Source organism: Mauremys reevesii, linkage group 11 (genome assembly GCF_016161935.1).
Source record: "Mauremys reevesii isolate NIE-2019 linkage group 11, ASM1616193v1, whole genome shotgun sequence".
In the NCBI taxonomy this organism is placed as follows: Eukaryota; Metazoa; Chordata; order Testudines; family Geoemydidae; genus Mauremys; species Mauremys reevesii.
This window is the reverse complement of record NC_052633.1, coordinates 27,343,917-27,368,197: the sequence shown is the minus strand read 5'-3', so window position 1 is coordinate 27,368,197 and position 24,281 is coordinate 27,343,917. Positions and strand designations below refer to the sequence as shown.

At 45.3% G+C, this 24,281-nt stretch overlaps 2 protein-coding genes across 2 annotated transcripts in view; one reads left to right on the top strand and one right to left on the bottom strand.

The window, feature by feature from the left end:
• HIBCH (3-hydroxyisobutyryl-CoA hydrolase) overlaps positions 1-1,184 on the bottom strand; it is a 93,495-nt gene extending 92,311 nt beyond the window's left edge. Inside the window, exon 1 of the mRNA XM_039493714.1 lies at positions 1,061-1,184. Coding sequence (XP_039349648.1) covers positions 1,061-1,101 — 41 coding nt within the window. The 5' untranslated portion in view covers positions 1,102-1,184. The remainder of the gene's footprint in view (positions 1-1,060) is intronic.
• Positions 1,153-23,065, top strand: INPP1 (inositol polyphosphate-1-phosphatase). The gene is given in 10 exon segments (XM_039494312.1): positions 1,153-1,274; positions 17,503-17,574; positions 18,364-18,400; positions 19,504-19,605; positions 19,608-19,661; positions 21,121-21,242; positions 21,244-21,293; positions 22,661-22,757; positions 22,759-22,833; positions 22,835-23,065. Coding segments are annotated over 10 exon segments (843 nt in total). The 5' UTR covers positions 1,153-1,271.
• The last annotated feature ends 1,216 nt before the right edge of the window (positions 23,066-24,281 follow it).

The window sequence follows — 24,281 nt, the reverse complement described above, 5'->3', positions numbered from 1 at the left end:
AATAAATAATAATTGGAGATATACCAATCTCCTAGAACTGGAAGGGACCTTGAAAGGTCATCAAGTCCAGCCCCCTGCCTTCACTAGCAGGACATATCCACATGATATGTCCATCCAGTCTGACAGCAAACTATTCATTATGAGTACAGTGTTGCAACTAGTTACGCACTCACATACAGTAATTTAATCTAGCCCATATTTCCCTAGTTTGCTTAAGAGACTGTCACGTAGAACTGTGTCAAAAACCTTAGTCAAGAGATCACATCTACTGCTTCTCATATCCACTAGGGCAGTTACCCTATCAAAGAAGCAAGTTAAATTGTTTCATCATGATTGTTCTTGACAAATCTGTTGGCTATTACTTATTACCCTCCATGTACTTACAAACTGATTTTGTTTTTTTCTATTATCTTTCCAGATATAGAAGTTACATAGCCTATAATTCCCTGGGTCCTCTGTTAGCACCTCTCTTTAAAAATGGTTGTTTGCCATTCTCCACGAATACTGCAAGAACTCAAACGTGTGGCCTAAAATGCATACTTTCAACTGACCAAAATTTGCAGAGCATAAAAAGGAAAGTTTAACCTCTAAGAACTTCTGATTATTAAGTAGTAGAGAGATCTTTTGTGGCTGATGCTTTTAAACAGCACTTCCCTGAAACCAGCGAGATTGCTATGGGCCAAGTGTAGGATTATGTGCCCTGGCACCGACACAAACTGCGACCACTTTTCCACGTCAGACTGTGAAGCTGAGGGGCTTCACCCCTGAAGGAGCCTGACCCACAAGCGTCCGCTCCCTGCCCATAGAGAGAGGAGGTGGGGACTCACCGGGGGCAGTGCCTCGGGCGGGGGAGCGGGGGGACTCTCTGGCGAGCTACTGGGGGGCACCTCCCGCTCTGGTCCCGGGGCGGGTCACTGACACCGGGACGGGAGGAGCGCGCTGCACCCCCTGAGCTAGGGACAGACGGCCCGGGGGGGAGGGGGGACCGAGACACGCCGGGTAGGGCCAGAGGAGCTGACCGCTCCCGCTCCCCTCCCTGCCCGTTTCCCGCTCGCGTTACCTGGGGAGCTGCCTCACCGCCAGCCCCATGGGCGGACCCATCCCCAGCAGGCAACGAGAAACCGCGACCGCCACGCCGGCCAGTTCGGCGCAGCCAATGTGCGTCACCGAGCCGCGCCACCTCGGCACAGACCGGAAACAACAATAACCACACTCAGCGGAAGTCATAGAAAGCGGAAGTGACGTGCTCTCAGAGCCCAGAGCGCTTCTCTATGGTATGCGGGGTTGCTGGCTAGTCGTATGAGCGTCCCCGGGCACGAACCGGCGCGGCCCCGCCTGGCCTGCGGCTCCCAGAGACTCGGAGGGGGAGTCGCGGAGGGCTCCGCGCCCCTCCCCCCCCCCCACCGCTGCTCCTCGCGCTCTGCGCTGGGCATCCACACGCTCCCACAGCCAGGAGCCAGCCCGGCCCCCCCCAGCACCGCGACCCAGCCCGGCTCCCCCCAGCACCCCGAGCCAGCCACCCCGAACTCGGCTCCCCCCAGCACCCCGAGCCAGCCACCCCGAACTCGGCTCCCCCCAGCACCGCGACCCAGCCCGGCTCCCCCCACACCCGGACCCAGCCACCCCGAGCCCGGCTCCCCCCAGCACCCCGACCCAGCCCGGCTCCCCCCAGCACCGCGACCGAGCCCGGCTCCCCCCAGCACCGCGACCCAGCCACACCGAGCCCGGCTCCCCCCAGCATCCCGACCCAGCCCAGCTCCCTGCTCTGCTCCTCCCAACACCCCGACCCAGCACTGCTTCCCCAACACCCCACCCCAACTGAGCCCTGCTGCCCCAGCACCCTGATCCAGCCCTGCTCCTACCAGTGCCATGCCCAACCCTGCTCCTTCCAACACCCAACCATATTCACCTCCAGGCCCCTCAACACTCAGATCTACCCCACCCCCATACTCCAGCAACACCCAGCCCTGTTCCCCCTGCACCCAGACCCAGTGTTATTACCCCGCAGACACACCAGTTCTCGGAGCCAGTGCTGCTCCCACACAGATACCCCACCTAACTACCCACCCATACCTAGTGCTGGTGCTTCATCTGCACTCACTCTGTGCACTGCTCACCCACATCTAGCACTACTTTTTCACACATCCCACGAACACACTCTATGCTGCTCCTGTGCACGTTCTTCCACCCAGACCCGCTGACCCCCACACACATATACTCTGATCTTCCAGTATGTCCCATTTCCTGCTGCAGTGCTCCCCATTAAGTTTTGAAACATTTTCTAAACCTCACCCTGAACTAGCATAGGCATCCAATTTAAAGGGACCAAATTCCTCTATCAACCCTCTACTTCCCATCCACTTCCCTTCTTTTTCCCATCTCTGCCAGAGTATACTGATCAATATCCCATTCTGCAGGTGATAGGTTTCAGAGTAGTGGCCCTGTTAGTCTATATCAGCAAAAACAATGAGGAGGCCTTGTGGCACCTTAGAGTGGAACATACAGTAAGGATGTATAAATACACAGCCTATGAAAAGATGGGAGTTGCCTTACCAAGTTGGGGAGTCGGTGCTAACAAACCAATTCAATTAAGGTGGAAGTGGGCTATTGTCAACAGTTGACAAAAAGGGGTGGAAATCACTTTTGTAGTGCCAATGTAAACAAGGTGGTCCATTTCAAACAGTTGACAAGAAGGTGTGAGTATCAGGAGGGGAGAATTATTTTTTGTAGTGACCCATCCACTCCTAGTCTTTATTCAGGCCTAATTTGATGGTGTCCAGTTTGCAAAATAATTCCAGTTTTGCAGTTTCTTGGAGTCTGATTTTCAATTTTGTTTTTGTTGAAGAATGGCCACTTTTAAGTCTGCTATTGAGTGTCCAGGAAAACTGAAGTGTTCTCCTACTGTTTTTTGCATGTTACAATTCCTGATGTCAGATTTGTGTCCATTTATGCTTTTGCGTAGAGACTGTCCGGTTTGGCCAATGTACATGGCAGAGGAGCATTGCTGGCACATGATGGCATATATCACATTGGTAGATGTGCAGGTGAACGAGCCCCTGATGGTGTGGCTGATGTGATTAGGTCCTATGATGGTCCTTGGGAGACAGGCCAGTCCTCGCTTGCAGACAGCCCCCCAACCTGAAGCAAATACTCAGCAGCAGCTACACACCACCCAACAAAAACACTAACCCAGGAACCAAACCCCAGTGCCAGCTCTCTGTCCACATATCTATTCAAGGGACACCATCATAGGACCTAACCACATCAGCCACACCATCAGGGGCTTGTTAAGAACAGGCTTAAGGGTAAGGTCAGGGGGTTCCTCACTGAGCAACATTAATAGGTCTTGATTCCTGCTGATACTGAACAGCTGGGGAATAGTAGGTAGATCTGCTCTCCTGTGAGGAGAACATATTATGGGGAAAAAGCAGATTGCCATTAGGGAAACTGGGCTAACAGGACTGCATAGGGCTTGGCATATCTCCCACCTCAGTAGAGAAGTCTTGAAGAAACCCTTCAAATTGGTTGCAATTCAATTTGAGTACATGAGGAATGCTAGCTAAGTGTTGGTATACAGGCTCACTGTCACTAAAAATAAACTTAATTGAAGAAGTTTTAGCTACCTAGCTATACCATTGTCATCACTGTCCCAGCGGAAGTCCTGGAGGAGTTTGAATGCATTGGAGTTTGCATTTACAAAGACATAAACATAGCCCCATCCTCACTGTCACAGGACTAGTCTCTAAAAGAGGTTTGTCTTGTCTTCTGCTTAGATTGTAAGCTTTTTGAGCTTGGGACCATCTTTTTGTTCTGTTTGTATAGAATCTAGCATAATGTGGTCCTGCTCTATGACAGACTGCAGCAGTCATATAAATAATGAATGCTACTACTACTATGTAAATAGTTAACAGAAGATGGTGCTTGAGAGTATGCAGCATTATGCCTTGGTTTTGTAGGAACTATAAAACTTGTGCTTTGCAAATGGCTTCTTATGTGCAGCTTTGCATGATGCAGTTCTTAGCATGAAGTCAAAAGCAAAAGTGTGTTTACTCCTTTTATTCAGCTTTACTGTGTTTGAACATTATCTCAAAACACAATTCAAATGGGGATCCCTCCGAACTGGCTTTGAGTGTTAATAGGACTGCACCAGTTTCCCCAAATCATGTGCGAGACATGGTAGAGGCTAATAGTAAGTACAGGGTTTTTTAGGTGGTTTTGAACATAATATTGGCCCTGTCTAGAAAAGCCAGCTGCAAATGTTCTAACAGGTTTGGGGTGGGAGTCTATCTGAACATAGGTTTAGAATGATTTTCAAACATGGTTATATCTTTGGTGAGATTAGGAACTTGGGTGATGATCCTGCAATGAGGTTCATGTAGGTGGATCCCTGCTGTCCTGCAGATTCCCATTGATTGCCCATATGGAGATTACTGCAGGACTGGATTTATCCCTGGAGTGCCACCACTTTTCTTAAAATAGAAAATGCAATTAAAGTTTAAGGAAAACTTTGGGGGTGATTTATACCTTTGCTTGCTATAGGATGGAATCAAAACTTTATAACTGGGTTCACAGGTCCTACCCTGCCAACAGCTAACAAAGATTCTACTCAAATAATATGGGCCTGTGCTTCAAGTGTCCATGTATTTGTTACAATAATATAGTAAAAATAATTTAGTAATCTCTCTGAGGTCTTCTCAGTGCTGTTCTCTAACATATAAGTGTGAAGGATATATACCAACGTTGTGTTCACACTTTGAGAATATTAGTATTAGAGTTTAAAAGTGTGTGAGAGAGATTACAGGATAGGTGAAACTGCAGTTCATGAAGTGGGGACATATCATCAGCATTCCTTGGTGTGGCATATTGCTAAACTTGTTGTCTTGATCCAACTTCATTTTAAAACCTTACAGTAAGATTTGTTTTCCAGTATAAAAATCCATCTCAGAAACACTAAAAGACTCCAGATGGCAGACTTGCTTTTTGTTTCTGAAAATGTCAGCCCCTACTTGTAGTGGCACCATCTGTAATAGCATTTCTGATGCAATTTCTTTCTCCAAATGTTTTAAATTCAATTGTAAAAAAATTGATCCAGACTAAAACTTGACATAAAAGAGGAGGAAGTAAATTTTTGTAACACAGGCTGTTAAACTAGGGCCCCACTCCTGCAACTTGTTATGCAAAGACAGACCACTGCACCAATATGGAGCCCCATTTTCACTTTGCAGGCATCCGGGGGACTACCCACATGGAATCATTTGCAAGATATCAGGGTCTAGATTTGGCCATAAATTATCTTATAAAAATGAAGCCTGTTAGTCTATTTTGAGTGTATAAGACATCAATATTATCTCTCTCAATACAGTACAATTAAAAATAGGCCCAAACCAAAACACCATAACTGGATGCCCCCAAAGTGTGGAGGTGTTAAAGATCTGAACCCAGGTCTCCATCCATGCTTTAAAAATGACTTCTCTGTAAATGGACTGAACGTAAAGCTCAAATTGAAATATACCTGAATTATGGGAAGTTTGATATCCAGGAAATATTTTGCACTTATATGGCACCTTCCATCTGAGAGTCTCTACAATTTACAGATGTGTATTTAGCCTTACAATATCTCTTTGAGATAGTATTTACCTATCTGTTGTTGTTCCTATTGTACAGCTGAGGAAATATAGATTCAGACTCAGAGACTGGCTCAAAATTATAGAAACTTGCTGGAGGGGACTTTTGGGAGCCCTTGGAAGCCCATTATTAAAGCAAAGGGGAGGATTGTGTTCAATGCAAGGTCACACTGGATGTCTGTGTTAGATCCAGGAATAGAAGCCCAGGGTTTGACTCTTTTCTAACTTATACTGATTTTTACACCAGTGTGACCTGATTGGCTTCAGTACAGTTACTTGAGATTAATACTAGTGTAAATGATGGGACTTTGGGCCCCTGGTCTCCCATCTCCCAATCCTGTGCTCTGCTCATAGCTCCACATATGAATTTTGTACCTTGAACCAGAGTGGATGGTAGGCTATGCAAGCAGTGAGGTTCCACAAGGCATTTTCTTACCCATGGTTTCCATTGCATTCCATGTCCAAAGTGCTGGGACTTGGAGCAGAAAGTATGTAGTATGGTTTTTCTTGTTTACATAGGAAGGTGGAAACAGCAACACTGTCAAGGGGACAGGTGTGTGTGTGTGCAGGGAAAGCCTTCTGTGAGGGCAGAGTGATAGAAGAAGCTGGTCTTTGTGAGATTCTTACATTGTCTCAAAAAAAATGTTATACCAACACTGGCATCAGCCCATCTCTAAACACATATCATTGTTCCAGTAGTCTTCCTCCAAAAACATTTTGCAGAGAGGAATGTCAGAGAGAGAACATCTTACAGAGCCAAGTCCACTGACTCCTACAAGCAGAAACAGGAAAAAATACAATGGGGAGGATGGAGTTGTACAAGAAGGAATAAGTTGTACTATAACCCTTTCACCTCTGAATTTATGGGCCAGGTGATACTGTCAGTGTGGGAGAACCTTAGCAACTGAGAAAAAAGGACTGCGGAGGAGTCAGAATATCCCTAGTAGCCAGGTCAGGTATTTAAAGCAGGTGGATATTTGGTGAGGGGGAGAGCCATGGCAACCAGAAGGAAGGGCAAGTTGTATTTATCCCACTGAGATGAGGGTTCTGAGAATCTGGTCAGGGTTCTCAAAGTTTGGGAGAAAATATAATGCAGTTGTGGGAGGACTCATGAGTGAATGTTTTTCTGCAAAGAAGAATACAGTTCCAGCAGCTAAATGTCACTCCTGGGATTTAGCAGGAGGGCTCCAGCAGCAACTGGATTCCTGGTAAGTCACCTACATACTAGTGATTAATAACCTACACCTGTATATCGCCTATATATAACCTACACCTGTATATTACTAGTGGTGCTGACTGGAGCCACCAGGATCCCTTTACGACTGGGCGTTCTGGTCGAAAACAGGACACCTGGCAACCCTACTTGTTACCCTCAACAAAGAGGCCAAGGACTAAAGGCCCAAGTTTGCTCCAATGAAGTCAATGGCAAATCTCCCACTTGGCAGGTCCTAAGTGGACTGTGGAAACTGAACTACTGTTACATTCCCTAAAAGTGACCCTCGTCCAGGGAAGAGTTAAGAGACATTGGGAGACTAGTACAGTAGGGGGAAGCCTTTGCCTGTACTTTAGTAATCCTGTGGCCGGAGAAATGCAGTCTCCAGAGCTTTTAGTCTAACACCTTTCACAAATGTTAAATTCACTTACATTTTGAAGTTATAGTTCCTTTATTCTGTTCTGGGGTCTGGCCTGCAGCAATGAGGGAGCAGTGACTTCTGTCCTGCAGCAAGAATGTGTGAGAAAGAAATAAGTGTGTTTTTCCAAATGTAATCTGCATCCTGTTAGCGGGGAAGGATGGAAGCAAAGACATTATTAAACTGTTTTTAGTGAAGCTGTTTCCATTGTAGGGCCTCCGAGGAAGCATGGGGAAATGAGGGGGCGGCCGCACTCTGCAGCGGCTGCAGCTGCTATTATGATTCTGCTGGGATGGAGGCCCAGCAGCAAGGATCTCAGCTAGTAACGTCCATCACTGCACATGCTCTCTCCCACCAGCCTGGTGTTACAGGCAGCAATACCCCCCATTGTACTAATCTCTCCATTTATTCCCTGGGTTAGATGTCATCCTCGTCAAACTTTCTCCCACATCACCATAGGGGGTAGGGGTAGTAGCATCTCCCTTATCACCTTCTCCACCGTCTGTATCTCATCTATATATTAGGATAAGCAGTACCTTCCATAGCACATCTTCCCTCTTGAGCAGCAGGCAAATGACCTTTCCCAAGAGATTTGGCCAGAGGCTGGATCCTGCAACGTGCTGAGCAGCTCCTGAAGTTGGTTTCAGTGGGAGGTGAATGTTCAGCACTTTGAAGGATGAAGCCCTAGGAGAACAGGTTGGGCAGATGTGTGTGCAGTCTATAGCAATAGCTTTGTGTGTATGAGTGCTTGTACGTGTGGGGCGGGTGGTGTTTGCCCTGATGTCTTCCCTTGCTAGGAAGATTCCACTCCCCTCACCCCAGCCTCCCACTCAACTTTAGCAGTGAGAAATGCTACAGCAGGCTCACCATCTAAACCAGGGCCTGCTCCAGGCACCAGTGCAGGAAGCGGGTGCTTGGGGCAGCCAATGAAAATTGGTGGCATGTCCAGATCTTCGGCGGCGGGTCCACTTATTATAGTTTTTGTTCTTAAAAGAGTGATACAAAAAAGAATGTTATCTAGAAACTGATAGAGTTAAAGCAGAACCCCTAGTGTGGACGTGATTATACTGGAATAAAGGTTACTTTATTAGTGTAGTTTATTTCTGCATATTTATAGAAATAAACTATACCGATAAGGAACTTTTACACGGCATAGCTTCATCCAGACTAAGGGGTTGTGCTGCTTAAACTCTATATTGTTTTCTAAACCAATATAGTTAAATCCTCCTTCAAAACCCTCCTAAAAATTCTTATTTTCCATGATGCTGACAAATAACTTGACAATGGTTAGGCTGCTAGTGTGCTGCTTGCCTGTCATGCTGACCAGTATAGTATTAAAATAGTAGTATTTTAATACTTCCACATCAGTCTGTCTGAATCTATCTGTCTCTTGTTTTAGTCTTGGATTGTAAACTCTTTGGGGCAGGGACTGTCTTTTGTTTGCTGTTTGTAGAACAATGGAGTCCTGGTCCATTACTAGAGTTCCCAAGCTCTACACTAACAGGGCCGCCCAGAGGATTCAGGGGGCCTGGGGTCTTCGGCAGCAGGGGGCCCCCGTCGCCGAATTGCTGGCGAAGACCCGGCACTTCAGCGGCGGGTCCCGGAGCAGAAGGACCCCCCACCGCTGAATTGCAACCAAAGACCTGGAGCGGAAGAAGCTCTGGGGGCCCGGGCCCCGTGAGAGTTTTCCAGGGCCCCCGGAGCAAGTGAAGGACCCCGCTCCAGGGGTCCCGAAAAACTTCCATGGGGGCACCTGCAGGGCCCGGGGCACCCCCCACCCCGGGCGGGCGGCCCTGTACACTAATACAAATACTATATAATAAAATTATATGAAAGCTATGTAGACAAGCTTTTTTAGTGTCTTGGATTTTTTTGGCTTGGCCAGCAAAAAGGAAGACTAATGTCTGTGTCTCTGCCCATAGTAATGTGTAGTTGTAAGCTATTTACGTGTACTGTTTTCAGCATAATCTGAACACACTTGGCTTTTCATTGTTAGTTTTAATAACAGCTACAGGTTTGGATCAACTTGCTTGGACGTTATTTTGAGAGAAATTTATTTACTTATTGATTCATTCATTGCTGAAAGTAAAATTGTTGCAAATATGTAGGGCCCAATTACCCAATATCTTAGTGCTGCTTGCTCAGCACAAAAATGCCTTAAAGCCAGTGTAGGCCGGTACTGGAAGATTCCTCAATGCTGGAGGAATCTTTAGGTAGCATAAAGACACTGTAATAGCTCCTGTGCCATCTCTTCTTGGCCAATGGTATAGGAAAGCATACAAAATCTAATGATTAAAAATCTTGTTAAGCTTTGTTCTCCATTGCCTTGTACTTTGTGCAGTAATATACACAGGTGCGGCTCCAGGCCCCAGCACCCCAAGCGCGTGCTTGGGGCGGCATGCCGCGGGGGGCGCTCTGCCGGTCGCTGGAAGAGTGGCAGGCAGGGTGCCTTCGGCGGCATGCCTGCGGAGGGTCCGCTGGTCCCGCGGCTCCACCGAAGCCACGGGACCAGCAGACCCTCTGCTGGTATGCCTGAGGGAGGTCGACCGGAGCCGCGGGACCGGCGACCGGCCAGGCGCCCCCCGTGGCATGCCGCCGTGCTTGGGGCGGCGAAATGTCTAGAGCCGCTCCTGAACATACAAAGGTGGAAAAATGGGTTTTAAATGCTATTAAATTGCAGTGATTTACACCCACAATCGTAGTATTTTATATCCACTTTGCACAGTTCTTAAAGACAGTGGAGAATCATGTTCATTAACTTCAATAGGAGCACTATCTGACCCTACTTTACCACTGTCTGCCTATATTAACATGTATCATCTTAAAGGAGGAATGGGAAGAAGGAGAGATTTGGAACAGAATCCTAATAATGCTTATCTGTGAATAATTCCTTCCACTGACTAGCCCAGAAACAAAGGAAATGACGTACAAATCTAATTAACACGTTTGCGTATAATGCGACAGAAGGATCAATGGATGGGATTCCATTAGCAAAAATTAAACGCAGAAAGTAGAAACGAGCTGAAAAGAAAATAATTGCCTTTAAACTTAAAAAAAATTTTTTAATGACTTTAGTGTTTTAATATTTTAAATATATGCCTCTTATAACTATCCATTGATTCACATGTAACTCATAATTATAATCTGCTGGAGTTACAGGCCCACACTGAGGAAAGAGAAATATTCCTAATGTTAAACACATGTAAGTTGACTGATTTCCTTTAGAATATTGAAAACATTTCCCTTGTCAGTTTTTTTTTCTGCAGCATTAAAGGTCTTACTTGTAATTCCATACCACATTTACCACTGGATTAATTAATTTTAAAGGTGCTGTTCATGGCAATCTTTACATATAGAATTTTCAAGCTAAAATTAATCTTAAAATATAGCCTTCTCTTGCCAGCTACTGTCATTCTGAACTTTTCTTCATCTAAAATGCAGGATTGGATTGACTCTGGGGATCAGGGCCAGCCCACAACATTTTGGCATCTGAGGCGGGGAGCTCAAATGACGCCCCTATGCCCCCTTGCTTGGGCCAAAACTTTGAAAATTCTCAATTCTGCCTTCTTCCTGTTCTATTCCTCTCATAGTACTGCTCTGCTACTGTGTCGGAGCAGGAAGCAGGGCGGATTTGACCTGGGAATGTTGCAGGAGAGTTACATTGGGGATGGGGGACTTGCCTAGAAGGAAGCTACCTGAGCTGTAACCTGAGCCAGGAGCGGGGTTGGGAGAAGTGACACCTTCTGCCTGGGAAAGTGAACAAAGGAGATGAGGAGCTGGGGGGATGGGAAGAGAGCTGTGGAGGAGTTTTTGTTTTCAGTCTTGGGCTGGGTGGTGCAACGCAGGGAACCCCAAGATGGGGTCTAAGCTCCCTGAACCCCCCAGAAGGACTTGATTGAGGGGTTATAGTTGTACCTACACGCTCCGCTTGGGACTGTGTTCCTGTCATCTAATAAACCTTCTGTTTTACTGGCTGGCTGAGAGTCACGGTGAATCTCAGGAAGAGGGGTGCAAGGCCCTGACTTCCCCACACTCCGTGACAGCTACCTACCCCAATAAAGGAGAACTAAGAACTTAAAATGCCTTTTTCAAAAATTTTAAGTAACACTTAACAGCAAATATAACTTCTTGTCTGCATAGTAAACACTGGCATTTTTATCTGTCTGATTAATCAAAGTGGTGCTTTCCACGCCTTCTTGGTTGCAAATATTTGAACTGCTTCCTGAAGGTCCACAGTCTGGGCCAGTATGAGCAGAGCAACAAAAGCATTTGAAAAGAGGCTGGTCATCTTATTTGTGCACATATATTCCAGAACAGCCTTTGGAGCTGATCCTACTGAAATGCATCTTGAAAGGGCTTTCAGTTCATCACCTAAATCACTCGCATTGATATCACACATGTCATCATGTATCAACACTGTCTCTAGTGCCCTGCATTGCTGGTGTAGGTCTTCTTCAGGTATAGTGAGGAGTTTTGCAATATCATACAACATCCCAAATATACTGCAGTGTTCCTTGAGCTGCATGAAACGTTCTTCAACTGACTGTATTGCACAATCTAGCACCTGGTTAAAGAATTCAACTTTGAATTGTTGTTTGGGGTTTCTTATGGGATTATCCCATGCCTCATAATCAAAATGTCTTCTTCGGTGACTCTTCTGTTTTTGAATGGGTGGGAAAAACTTCTGTGCACTCTTAGAGCGTTTTGAAATCCCTCATCTCACCGGTAAGACTGTAAGTATGACTTTGATTTGTCCAGTTGTTCCATTGCTCCAGATATATCAAGGTCAACACCTTGGAGTCTCTTGCCTACAACATTTATTTCAAACAGTATGTCATGCCACAATACTAAGCCACACAGAAATTTGAAGTTATATATGTTTCTGGAGATTCTTTTTCCCTCTGCCACTGTTCTCCCATGAACAGTTCCTGTCATAGCATTATCCTCCATAATGGCAACTATGGCATCATCTATCTTCCCAATTTGGTGTTTGATAGGCTTTATTGCCTCCACTCAACTTTCCCATCATGTGGCACTCAGTGGTTTCAGTGTCAGAGAGGATGTTCCCAGATGTTGCTTCAAAATTTGCCATCGATGAGTTGATGCAGAGAAAAATACATAGATGCTTTGAATTACATTAAAAAAATCAGCAGCCTCACTAGAAGCTGATGCTGCATCACTCACCACCAAGTTCAATGAATGAGAACTGCATGGGACAAAACAAGCTTGAGGGTTTAACTCTCGGATCTGTGTCTGCACTCCTCTTTTCTTTCCTCTCATGTTGGCACCATTATCATAGCCCTGACTTCTCATATCAGCTATCGCAATTCCTGTATCTCTAGCTTTTTAAGAAGCACATTAGTCATACCAGCTCCTGTAGTATCATCTATGTCAATAAATTCTAGAAAATGCTCTCTGACAGTCACCATTGCAGGGACATTTTCATTAGGTTCTGTTGTTGTTACAAAACGCACCATTAAAGTCATTTGTTTCGTATGGCAGGTGTGCAGTCCAGAATAACAGAGTAATATCTTGCTGACTTCAAATCTGCCACAATCTTCTGTTTGATTTTTGTTGCCAGTAACTGTATGATCTCATTTTGAATTGTCTTTCCAAGGTAGTGGTGTGTGTACATTTCTTGGGTGGTGACTCTTCTTAGATGCTCCTGGAGTACAGCATCAAACTCAGCCATCAGCTCCACAATTTTAAGGAAGTTTCCATTGTTTGGCATATACAGCTGATCTGAAGTGCCACGCAGTGCTAGGTTTTGGGTAGCAAGCATTCTCACAATGGCAATGAGCCTTTTCAGAACATTTTGCCAGTAAAGAGACTCTGATGCAATCTTCTCTTGATGCTGATCATCTATGGTGGCCTTTAACCTTAGTCTCATCTCAAGCTCTTTCCACCTCTGGAATGCTCTCTGGTGATTTGTTGCCTTCTCATGGCATGCCAGATTTTTTCAGTGCTTTGTTCCTGTAGAACCCAGCATGGCTGGAACATTAGACTGGAAGAGTTTGCAACAAAAATGGTATGCAGCATTCTGGGTTTTTGAGTACATAAGCCATGGCCTCTCCACTTTGTCACCAGTGGGGATTTCACACCAGTAATGTGTTGGATGGAAACTTCTGTTTTCATTGACTTTGGGGAACATGAAGTTTTTCACTTGCTGTGGCCCATGCAGTACAAGGAAGTCCCTCAGGCTACTGCTCAAGTGGGTCCACAGTCCTGGATCATCTAGACTTAAGGAACTAAACTTGCGCCTCCACCACACTCTTCTCTGATCTACACTTTTCTTCAGGAATGTGCATGGTTACATCCATTTGAGATGGAGATATGGATGCTGCAGTAGCTGCCAGGTCACCTGCACTCTGACTAACTGGAAGATCAGGCATCTCCTCACCACTCACATCCTCACTGGGGCCAGAAGGCTCACCATGAACATTTGTGTCTATGTATCTCAGGAGAGCTTCTTCCTGCTTAGAAAGAAAAGCTTCCTTTGCTTGCTTGCTTTTTCTGAATGCTGCCCCAGAGGGGCATTTTCTTCTTTTACTCATGACTGCTGTTCTGTGCCAGCTATAGTGGCTCTCAACACTCAGTAGACAGGGACAAATAAGCAGGTTGGTAGCAGGGCCTGGGTGAGGGAAGATATCAGCATCTTAAGGGCCTAACTGGCTCTTACTACTTCAGTTGACTGCCTAGTCACCTCAAGTGGGTTCAGGGAAGCAGCAGGAAACAGGAAGCTCCCTGAGAAGCTGGTGTTAATCAGTCCAGGCTCCTGGGGGTGCTAGAGAGGTACATAAGAGGCTCCTCCTCCTCTCTCTCCCTGCAGCTCCTGCTGCTTTCTGTTATTCCCTCTCACCTTTTCTCCTGCCTGCCTATTATGTCTCTTGTGCCCTTCTTCTTCCAGCACAGCACTCCACCATCTCCGTGCATCTAGAGCAGAGAGAATACATATGCACCAGCAGCAGACACAATTTTCTACACTCTGGGTCCTAGTGGCACCCCCCACAGTCTAGAGCCTGAGGCGGTCGCCTCATGGTAAGGCCAGCCCTGCTGGGGATATATAATAAAATAATATTGAGCTCCGCAAGCCCGAGTCGGCTGGCACAAACTAGCTGTTTGTTTTTCTTTGCTGTATAGATACCTAAGATGCCTGACTCCAGGTGGTTTCCAGCTGTGGATCGCAAGCCAAGCTAAGCACCTTCCTTCAGCCTGGACTTAGGCCTTGCCTACACTACAAAATTAAGTTGACCTAAGTTAGGTTGATGTACAGCCATGACAGTAATTACTGCAGTGGTTCAAGTCCACGCTACACCCCCTCTGTCACCAGTGTATGTCCTCACTAGGAGTACTTCCATTGACTTAACTGTGTGGTGCACTGACAGCTAGGGTGTCCCCCCAGCCTGACCCAGGGCTGAAAGCCTGGGCTGTCAGCCCCACACAGGGCTCACACCACCAGGCAATATAAGAAAAGCAGTGTCTACACTGACACTGCATCGCCCTAGCTACATCAACCTCCACAGAGGTGGAGTTATTAGGTCAGTGTAGTGAGCAACTTACATCGGCAGGAGCAATGTTGTAATGTAGATACTTACAGAGTTAGGTTGACATAAGCTACCTTACGTCAACCTAACTCTGTAGTGAGACCAAGCCTGTGGAACCTAACAGTGAGAGGGGAGACTTAGGACACATCCTTGTCCTCAGCGTCTCCCATCGGCTGGCTTAAGTGGCTCCCTGCCCAGCATGATGGATATGGGGAGAAGGATAACAGGGCTACATAACAGGCCTATTGTAAGAATTAATAAACATTCGTTTAAAGTGTAATGTGCTATGTAAATGGTTACAGTTGTCGATTTCCTCATGCAAATTAGGTACCATATTTATTACTGAACTAAAAAGTGAAGTATTGTTATAATACATATGTTCACAATGGACACACAGAAAATGTCTGTTTCAGTAGATAGTTTTTGTAGAGGTGTGACTGATAGCCCCCATCTATTAAGGTTGCCTAACATTTCCCATTATAAGACTGTTTTCAGTTTTTATAACTGCCAAACTAGTAGTTTGGGATGAAATTTCCATGGCAGGTATCTACCTCAGGCTGAGCTTTTTTTTGCAATTTCAGCCAAAACACTTCAGTCATTTCTTAGAATAAGGCTAGGGCGAAATACATTGTTTTTCAATGTAATAAAAAATATTTTTTTGGAAAGCTCGTGTGCGCCCATACTTTGGTTCAGGGACTTGAAATTTGGCAGGAAGTTGATGTTTATGTCAAAGATGTGCCTTTTGCTGTCCCTATGAACATCTGCCCAGATTTGGTCAAATTACAAGCCTCTGAAAAGTCACAGTTTGTACATGCTCAGTAGAGAGTTGCTAGACATTTTAGCAGCTAAAATCTCCAAAGATTCTATCCTCACTGAACATGCTTGAGTGTCACAGCTCCTTGTGCTGAGCAGACATTTTGAATATACTCCATCCCCTCAAAACTCCTATGTGTGACAGAATTGCTATTCGCACAGAGCTACAGGGATGAAGCTGTCTTTTTTCCTGTAATGACTGCTCTAAGGTGGGGTAAGGTCAGACACTAGAACTGAGAATAGGGAGCCTGTCTCACCTGTGCTCTCAGTGACATCCTCCCTTTCTCTCTCTCTTCCCACCCCACAATGATACCCAGGCAGTGTGGAGGAGGGGACAAGTGCCAGACCTAGGCATTGTGGTGGCGGGCTGGGAGTTGACTGGGACTCAAGTCTGGCAGGGGAGTGTAGACTTGAAGGGGACTAGCTGGACAAAGAGACTGGGATAAGGAGCCAGGGAAAAGGAGGACACTGAGACTGGATGAGAAGTCCAAGGAACCTTAATTCTGGCATTACCTAACTTTTAAGTGCTCCACTTTTAACATACTTTTTTTAGACCTGATAGGATGTTGGGTTCCAGGGAAGGTGTAAAAACCACACGATGTAGACCTTTACATTATACTGTGCTACACTGGGGAAATATTTTTACCAAACCCAGTATATAAATAATTACAAAACAAACATGTACATAACACTATTGGGTCACCAGAATGTTTCAAAGGGTCGTGTGGCAGCTCCTATAGCTCTTGTCTCACAGGGCTGGTTGGGCTCGCCTGCCTGCTCCAGGCAATGCAACCTGTGGCGTCCCAGCGCCACTCGATTTGGCCCAGCCGTTGTGATGATGGGAGTCCGAGTAGGCCAGACTTGAGTGAGTAGCATTGCAATCCTATGAGCCAGGCCACAACTCCACTCTCACAAGTTTGTCCAGTCAGGAGGGTGGGGCCAAACCTGAGCGGTGCTACAGTCCTAGGGGTTGCAATGCCCAGCCAGACCTGAGAGCCAAGCCCAGCCAGCCCCACAGCACAGGAGTTGAAGGAGCTGCCATTGTGGCTGCCCAGCACTACATGTGCTGGGCAGGACCCAACTCCTCTGGGGGAGGAGGGGGGCAGGTTCAGGTTCAGACCAAAACAACCCCAGGGCTTCAAATCCCAGACTATTTATTGGGTCATGACAGGCCATAAACATTTTCAAATGGATCCTGAGCCCAGAAAGGTTGAGAACTGCTGGCTTACACTATTCAGCATTGCTCTTATCTCCTGGACCTCCATTCCACTGCAGTGACCATCAGGAGGATGAATGGAACTGGATGGTCTGGTAAACAGACAAAACCAGAAGAGAGAGGAAAAATGGAGGGAACACCCTCTCTGGGTTCTGCTCTTAGATGTTATATATCACCTACATGTTCTCTGAATAGTTGACAGGTGTGTATGACTATCTGCCTGATTCCAATCCCATTGAAGTCAATGCCAAGACTTCCATTGATTTCAGTGGACTTTGGATTTTAAACTCTTATCATTCCTAGGACAAGAGACTAATTCTCTGATCTGACTAATCTCCAGCCAAATTTATGCTTTGTTGGCAAAGTCTGGAGAAGAAAGTTCTGTGGCAGGGAAAAAAAGAGGTTACTTTGCTTCCTGATTCAGTTTGGTTCCATGGTACTATGTCTTGGGAGACCAGAGAAGCAAGTACGGTATAAACCATGAATCTCTGAATTTCTTCAGAGTACAGTACTACATTATTAGTTTTGGACCTGATCTCCTAAGGTGCTCCGTGTTCTCAATTCCCACTGGCTTCAACAGACATTGAGCACTTTGCAGAATTGGGCCCTTCAAAGCTAAATTAAAATTTTGTTCAAAACTAAACATATGTTGTTTTTCTTCACACTCAATTTAGTTTCCAGGTTTGGAAAAAAACATTGCTGGGGAGAAATCCAATGAATTTACTAATGAGCTGGGTAAGTATGGGGTTATTATTATCTATTTCTTGTAACTTTATTCCTGTGTTATTCTGATCCTCATCTTGACACTCTGAAACAAACAGATGTTTTAAAGCTTTCCACAGTAAATACTACAATATGTTAAGTCCCATTTCAAATACCTTGTGAACATGGTATATTTTAGGAAACAGGAATGTCAGTGATACAAAATGGCTTCAAAAATGCTGCACACGAATAATTTAACTCAGATTGCACTGATAGCACTACAAAGCAAATATCTCAGGTTTCTCATCTATTGTTAGTGAATTTAATTTCCAGCTGAAAATGTGAGTATGGTAAATGTATAGTATAGCATTTGTGTCAATTATACATAGACATTCACATTATCAATTCTTGTTATGACTGGCATACAATAGTCTACACATCCTAAGTATATAGAAATCTTTTAATGAGAATCATTAAATATTAATGTTTCTATTCATCTTCAAAGGTTTTATAAGAATCACGATCTGTCCATACATCTTTACCTGGGATGTTTCTTTAAAACTTAAAAAATAACATGGTGTACTAGGGCCTGATCCTATGCTGATTGAAGTTAATGGCAATGCTCCCATTGACTATAATGGTGTAGGATCAAGACAGTATTTCCTAATACAGAGGATGGGGTAGTCTAAGCATGTTCTCACAAGAATGTGTTTCATCAGCGCATCAATGACTTGCCTATTATTTTAATACCATGTGGATAACTAAAATGAAAACTGAATTCAACTACTAGCGTTGCCCAGATTCTAAAATATTAACACACACACACAATATAGATTACGTTAAGGTTAAGATGCTCGCTGCAAAATAAAAGCAAATAAACTCAGAGCTAACTGTTAAAGCCCTGACTTACACTATCTGACTCTTTTCTGTGTTGAGGAATTATAGGGTCTTAACACCACTACATGCTGTCATGTTTAAGGGGGCAAATTCAGCCCTGGTGTAAGGGGGGGGGGCACAGCCAAAAAATGGAAAAATGTGAGTGCCTATATGTAAGCACCTAAATCCATGTTTGGGCACCTAAATAGCTTGACTTTCAAAAGTGCTGAATACCTGCACCTCTGATTAAAGTCTCAGAGTCCAGTGAATTCCTGTGGAAATCACTGTAAAAAAAAATGGCCGAAACCAAGATTTTCAAAAGTCGGAGTCTAAAGTTAAGCTCCAACCTCCATATTTAGGCATGTAAGAAATTGGTCTGACTTTCAAAAGTGCTGAGTTCTTAGAAGCTCTGAATGACTTCAGGGAGAGTTACTTGAAAATCAAGCAACACTTTTAAGTATTTGGTGCCTAACTTTAGACTTTCCAATTTGCAAATATGGGTCATTATTTTTCTTTCACTTCAGTGTTGTCGAATTTCTTTTCAATATTGAATAAAACTGCATGTATTTATCCTATGACAATAGATGTTAAATTTGTGTAAATATGTAATTGTGGACTAATGAAAAGTACTATCTTGTAAGAAATATGCACTTGCATACACAGTAACCTGTTGTTTAAACCAAATAAGTCAATCTTGTATTTAATTTTTTAAGTGATTTCTGTGGGCATTTTGCCTGAGTAAGGAATCTAGGATTTAGACCCCTTTCTTTCCGAGGGTCTCCATGGTATGCATGTTAATCTGGGACATGATCTTCCATAACTTGCACATCCAACTGTCAGTGAAATTGGGTTTGTCAAGTGGACAGGGGAGGGAAATCTAATTAGTACTGAAAGTAAAGAAGCAGAAAGAAGAATCTAGCATTGTTAAAAAATGATTTCTGAGAAACTTGGGAGCCTTGTCTAACCTCCCTGTATTAATCACCACAAACATTATTTTATAAGTCTTCCTCTGGTGACAGAAATTCTGTAAACAGTCTCCTTTTATGTTAGTTTTTTGAAGAAAAGATCAAAGTTACCATTTACTCAACGACAGGAAGCTGCATAGTTTCTTAGTAAAGTTCTTGCTGGGAACATTCTGGCATCAAAGTTACTAGCTGAAGTAGTTCATTAGGATGTTGCATTTATAGACCCACTGAAGCAGTAAAGGAGATAAACATTCCACAAGATATTATGAGTATCTGGGTGGATACTATAGGTAGGATAACAAAAGGGAAGAACAAATATAACTGAGGAATTTATACCCTCGCTAGTATACTGTATCACCATGAAAACAATCAACCTTTTCCTATGCATTGGACACGCCAGCCTTTTTCCTATTTAATTGATAAAAACCTTCTATTACCCTTGTGCCCCAATGTATAACTAGATTCACCCCCTTTGTTACTACAGGTATAATTGAAGCTATAACGTTGTGCCACTGGGAGCCACTGTGCCTCAGGGAGAATTCACCCCGTGTGAGTAGGCAGTGGTGATGCCAGCACTCACCCAGGGGACTCAGCCAGGGATGGATAGCTTTAGTTTCTATCTGGGACTCCATAGATGCCCCAAACAGCACATATCCTGGATGCTCTAGCCAGGGGCAGCTCTAGGATTTGGGGCGGCGCGCCGCGGGGGGCACTCTGGCGGTCGCCGGTCCCGCGGCTCCGCTGGACCTCCTGCGGATGCTCCACCGAAGTCGCGGGACCAGTGGACCCTCCACAGGCATGCCGCCCCAAGCACGCGCTTGGCGCGCTGGGGTCTGGAGCCGGCCCTGGCTCTAGCCCAGTGTTTCTCAAATGTGGCCACCGTGGCCACATGCGGCCACCAGTGGATTTTCCTGTGGCTACAATAGCCTCTTGTGCAGAAATGGGGGAGGGGGCAAAGCAGTGGCCCCTCCCTGCAGCGCTCAGCGGCTGGCTTCAGCCTCCCCCGCTCGGTTCAGCCAGAGGCTCCAGTGACAGGCTATAGTCCCCCCTCACCCGGCTACAGCGGACTTCAGCTGTGGGCCTCCTGAGGTGGGCTTCAGCCCCCTCCCCACAACTTCAGGGCTTTGGGTTTCAGCCCCCTGACAGAAGTAGGGCTCTGCCTGTGGGCTTGGGACTTCAGCCCACCCCCGGCTCCAGCCATGGGGCTCTGGCTCTGGGCTTCTGCAGGGCCGCCTTACTGGGCGCTGTGGTCCAGAGGCAAGAAGTGGGGTAAGCCTGATGTCCGAGGCCACGGAAGGGAGCCCGAGGCGAGAGGGAGAAGCAGTGGGGTCTGGGGAGGCAGTGGGACCCGGGGCACCAAAATATAACTGTACATTATTTTTACTGTTGAGTTTTCCTAAAGTTAATTAAATATTTTAGGGAAAAAATTGTCAGAGTGGCCACCAACCAGAGTTGGTTGCCACATTCTGAGGCTGCCAAAAAACGTGTTTGTGAGAACCCCTGCTCTAGCCATGCCCCATCGTTGGCCAGTGCCACTCCTTTTTGAGGATCCACTGGCTGTCTCCATGCCAACAGTGGGGCAGTGGTTGCAGGAGGCCACCTTGTGCCACTGCAGCAGTCTTCCAGCTGGACTTTCCATCCCTGGGGCCAGAAGTCAGTGTATTCACTGCTGACGCAGGCCCATTGCCTACATACGTAATCGTGGTTCTAATTGTGTCTTTAATTGTTATAAAATTATTCCATTTTTAGATTCCACTTCCCAGTAAATAAAAGGTTCTGCAGATGTCCAGGCAAATCAAGGAGTTTTCCCATCTGGGCTTCAGTGTGTAACTATTTTAACTGGAGCATATGACATACAAACTGGGATGCCTTTTGATGTTAGTCATCAATAAACCATTTGCAGCACAAGATCCAAGATCCAGGTGAAAAAGAGAAATATTTTTGAGTTAGTTCTTATTCATCTTGCATTTACAGTTCACACAAAATTCCGTCAAGTATAGGGGTGAAAGTAACTCACAGGACTTACCGGTATGGCCGGAGTCCTGGGGAGGCCTCATCCGGAAGAGGCGGGGCCTCAAGATTTAAAGGCCCTGGGGCACCAGCTCTGGCTGGGAGTCCCAGAGCCTTTAAATCACCCATGGGGCTCCAAGCTGCAGAGGTGGCTGGTAGCCCTCGGGGCGAACTAAAGGGCCCAAGGCTCCAGCCGCTGTGGAGCTCCGGGCCCTTTAAATCCCGGCCCCAGCCCGGCCGCCAGAGCTGTGGGACGGGGACGGGGCCAAGATTTAAAGGGCTCCTCTGAGTTCCCCGCCGCCCAGCCCAGCTGCCGTGGTGGGCCGGGGCTGGAATTTAAAGGGCTCCTCCGGACTTCCCGCCGCAGTGGGAAGCTCGGAGGAGCGCTTTAAATGCCAGCCCCAGCCCAGCCACCGGAGCTGCAGGCCGGGATTTAAAGGGCTTGGGTCTCCCCGATCCAAGTCCTTTAAATCCCCGCTGCAGAAGCCGATGCGGTCAGGCACGGCATACCGGCTTTTGCCGGTACACCGTACCGGACCATACCGGCTTACTTTCACCTCTGGTCAAGTATAGCCTAAAACACAAAATATGCATATATATTTATGAAGTAAACATGTTGTGCTCTATGCTTATTCAGTCCTCACACTAGCCAAAAATCCTATTGCAGTCAATAGGAAGTTTAGTATGAGAAAACTGATGGTCTGATTTTGATCTCCCATCAGTTTTACACTGGATTAACTCACTTGATTTCAGCTGAGTTATTCCTGCACAAGAATAAGTGATACCAGAACCAGGCACTGAGTGAATTCAGCAGGGTTTGGCCCCGTGTAAATTCCATAGAGGTTAATAATTTTGCTGCTCACTAGTGGCACTGTTCTCTTTAAATCAAATGGAGCTTATAAAACAAGACATATTCAAAGATAATACTCCTCCCTGTGTTGTTAGGATGGCTGTGGATGTCAAGGCCTTAGACCCATTAGCTTGGCAGTAATGCTGTGGATTGGAGCATGGAGGCTTGGGTGTGAGAGTAACCTTGAATCTCTCTCTTCTTGGCTCAGGAGTACTTGGTACAATGTAGAAGAGATATACCCAGGCTTCTGGGGAGAGAGGTAAAATGATGCTTTTCCATATTCCATTGGTGCTTCCTATCACCCATTTTATAGAGCTGTACTAGTATATGGCTCAAAAAGAACCATTTGCCTAAATTCTTGAGGAAGAGACCCAAGATTGGTCCCATCAGAGATCAAAACTATAGGGTGAAATGCTGGCCCCATTGAAGTCAACTGGCATTTTCCCTGGGAAAAGGATTTCACCCATGGTCTCAACATGCAACTGGTTACAAAAGCCTTTGAGTTGTACAAGGTTTTGTTGATATTTTATCTCATTTCAGAAGATTCCACGTTCAAGTGGAACTGCTATGCCCCGCATGCTGTGCTGAGATCCTTAGGAGGAGGGAATAGTAGACTTGAAAGAATGTTTAATGAGATGACAAGAAATAATGCATGATGTGCCACATTTACTATATAATGTAGAAGTTTAAGGGGCCACTGAAACAGAAAAATGGGCCAGTAAAGGTGGGGTTGCAGCTTACAGATCTGAGAAACATTTGGGAAGCTTTAAGTCTTCTGATTCAAAACCTCTGTTTGATCAATGTGTTACCATAAATTGTCAATCAACCTACTGAAGATGGTAGAGGACTTTTTCTTATTTAATTTGTTTTAAAGAATGAATTAAATTTAGTTTGATGAATAATTGCCTATGTAGCTTCTAAGGCAAAACCAGATTTCTGTATGATACACAACTGTAGTGAAACTTGCCCCCAAACCAGTTGCTCAGTAGAGGCAGCCTACTAATAAAGGGAAAGCTGAATAGCCCATAGTACACATGAGGATGCTTTGAGGCAACCTTTTAAGACCAGAGGTTGCCTAATATGCATGGTCTCATACAGATTTCACTGCATTCTAATCACATAGTTTTTGCTCTAAAGACCCAATTAATAAAACTTCCATTGATTCTTAGAGGGAGCAATATCAGACCCATTAGCTGTGACGCTTTCACCTTGATGGAGGAGGAGTTGGTTCCAAAATATCTTGGAACATCTACACACAACAAATCTTGCTTTAAAAAACCAAAATGATTAACAATGATGGGGCATGACTTTGTGAGGGGACAGGTCACTTCTGGGGCATATGCAAGAGGTGCTGAGTGTCTCCTGCAAGATGACTAGTTCCCTCACCAGCCCCTGAAGTTAATGGGAGTTGAAGGGGCCAAGTTTAGACCTTTTGGAACTTACACAGGCAGGGTCTTTCACACCCTGGGAATATAGATGGGGCTGTCATGCACTTGGAGTCTTCTAAAAACACTACAATCAAGTGCCCAGTCTAGTCTTAAAGTACATTTCCCATTAACAAAAACACAAACAATGAAACAAATATTCAAACATCCAAATTCACCACTAAATATGTTTTGCAATATAAAACCATTTAAACAAATACAACTATTTCAGGGTCTTCACATCTCTGTGCAGAGTAACTGATCTCATATCTGAGTATATAAAATAGTAGGTTTATTATTGTTACTATTTTTAATAAACAATACCTATTGTCCAGTGTAAAACAAGGCAAGTTCCACATGAAACCTACTGGTCAATGTGTGTTGTGTCTCCCTCTGTTCGCAGTGGTCACAGGGAGTGAGTCTGTTATGGTCTTCAGCTGTGGAGCCTGACTTTTTAACTCAAGCTGTAGAGACTTCTGCTTTTTGGCTCTGGACGTCCCTGGTGTCAACAAAAATAGGGGAGGGACTATCACACATGTATAGATACTGTTTCAATGTTTAATAAAATAGAATTTCTCAAAGGGTACCATTCCTCCCTGTGGAAAGAGCCAGCACAAAGCTTATGT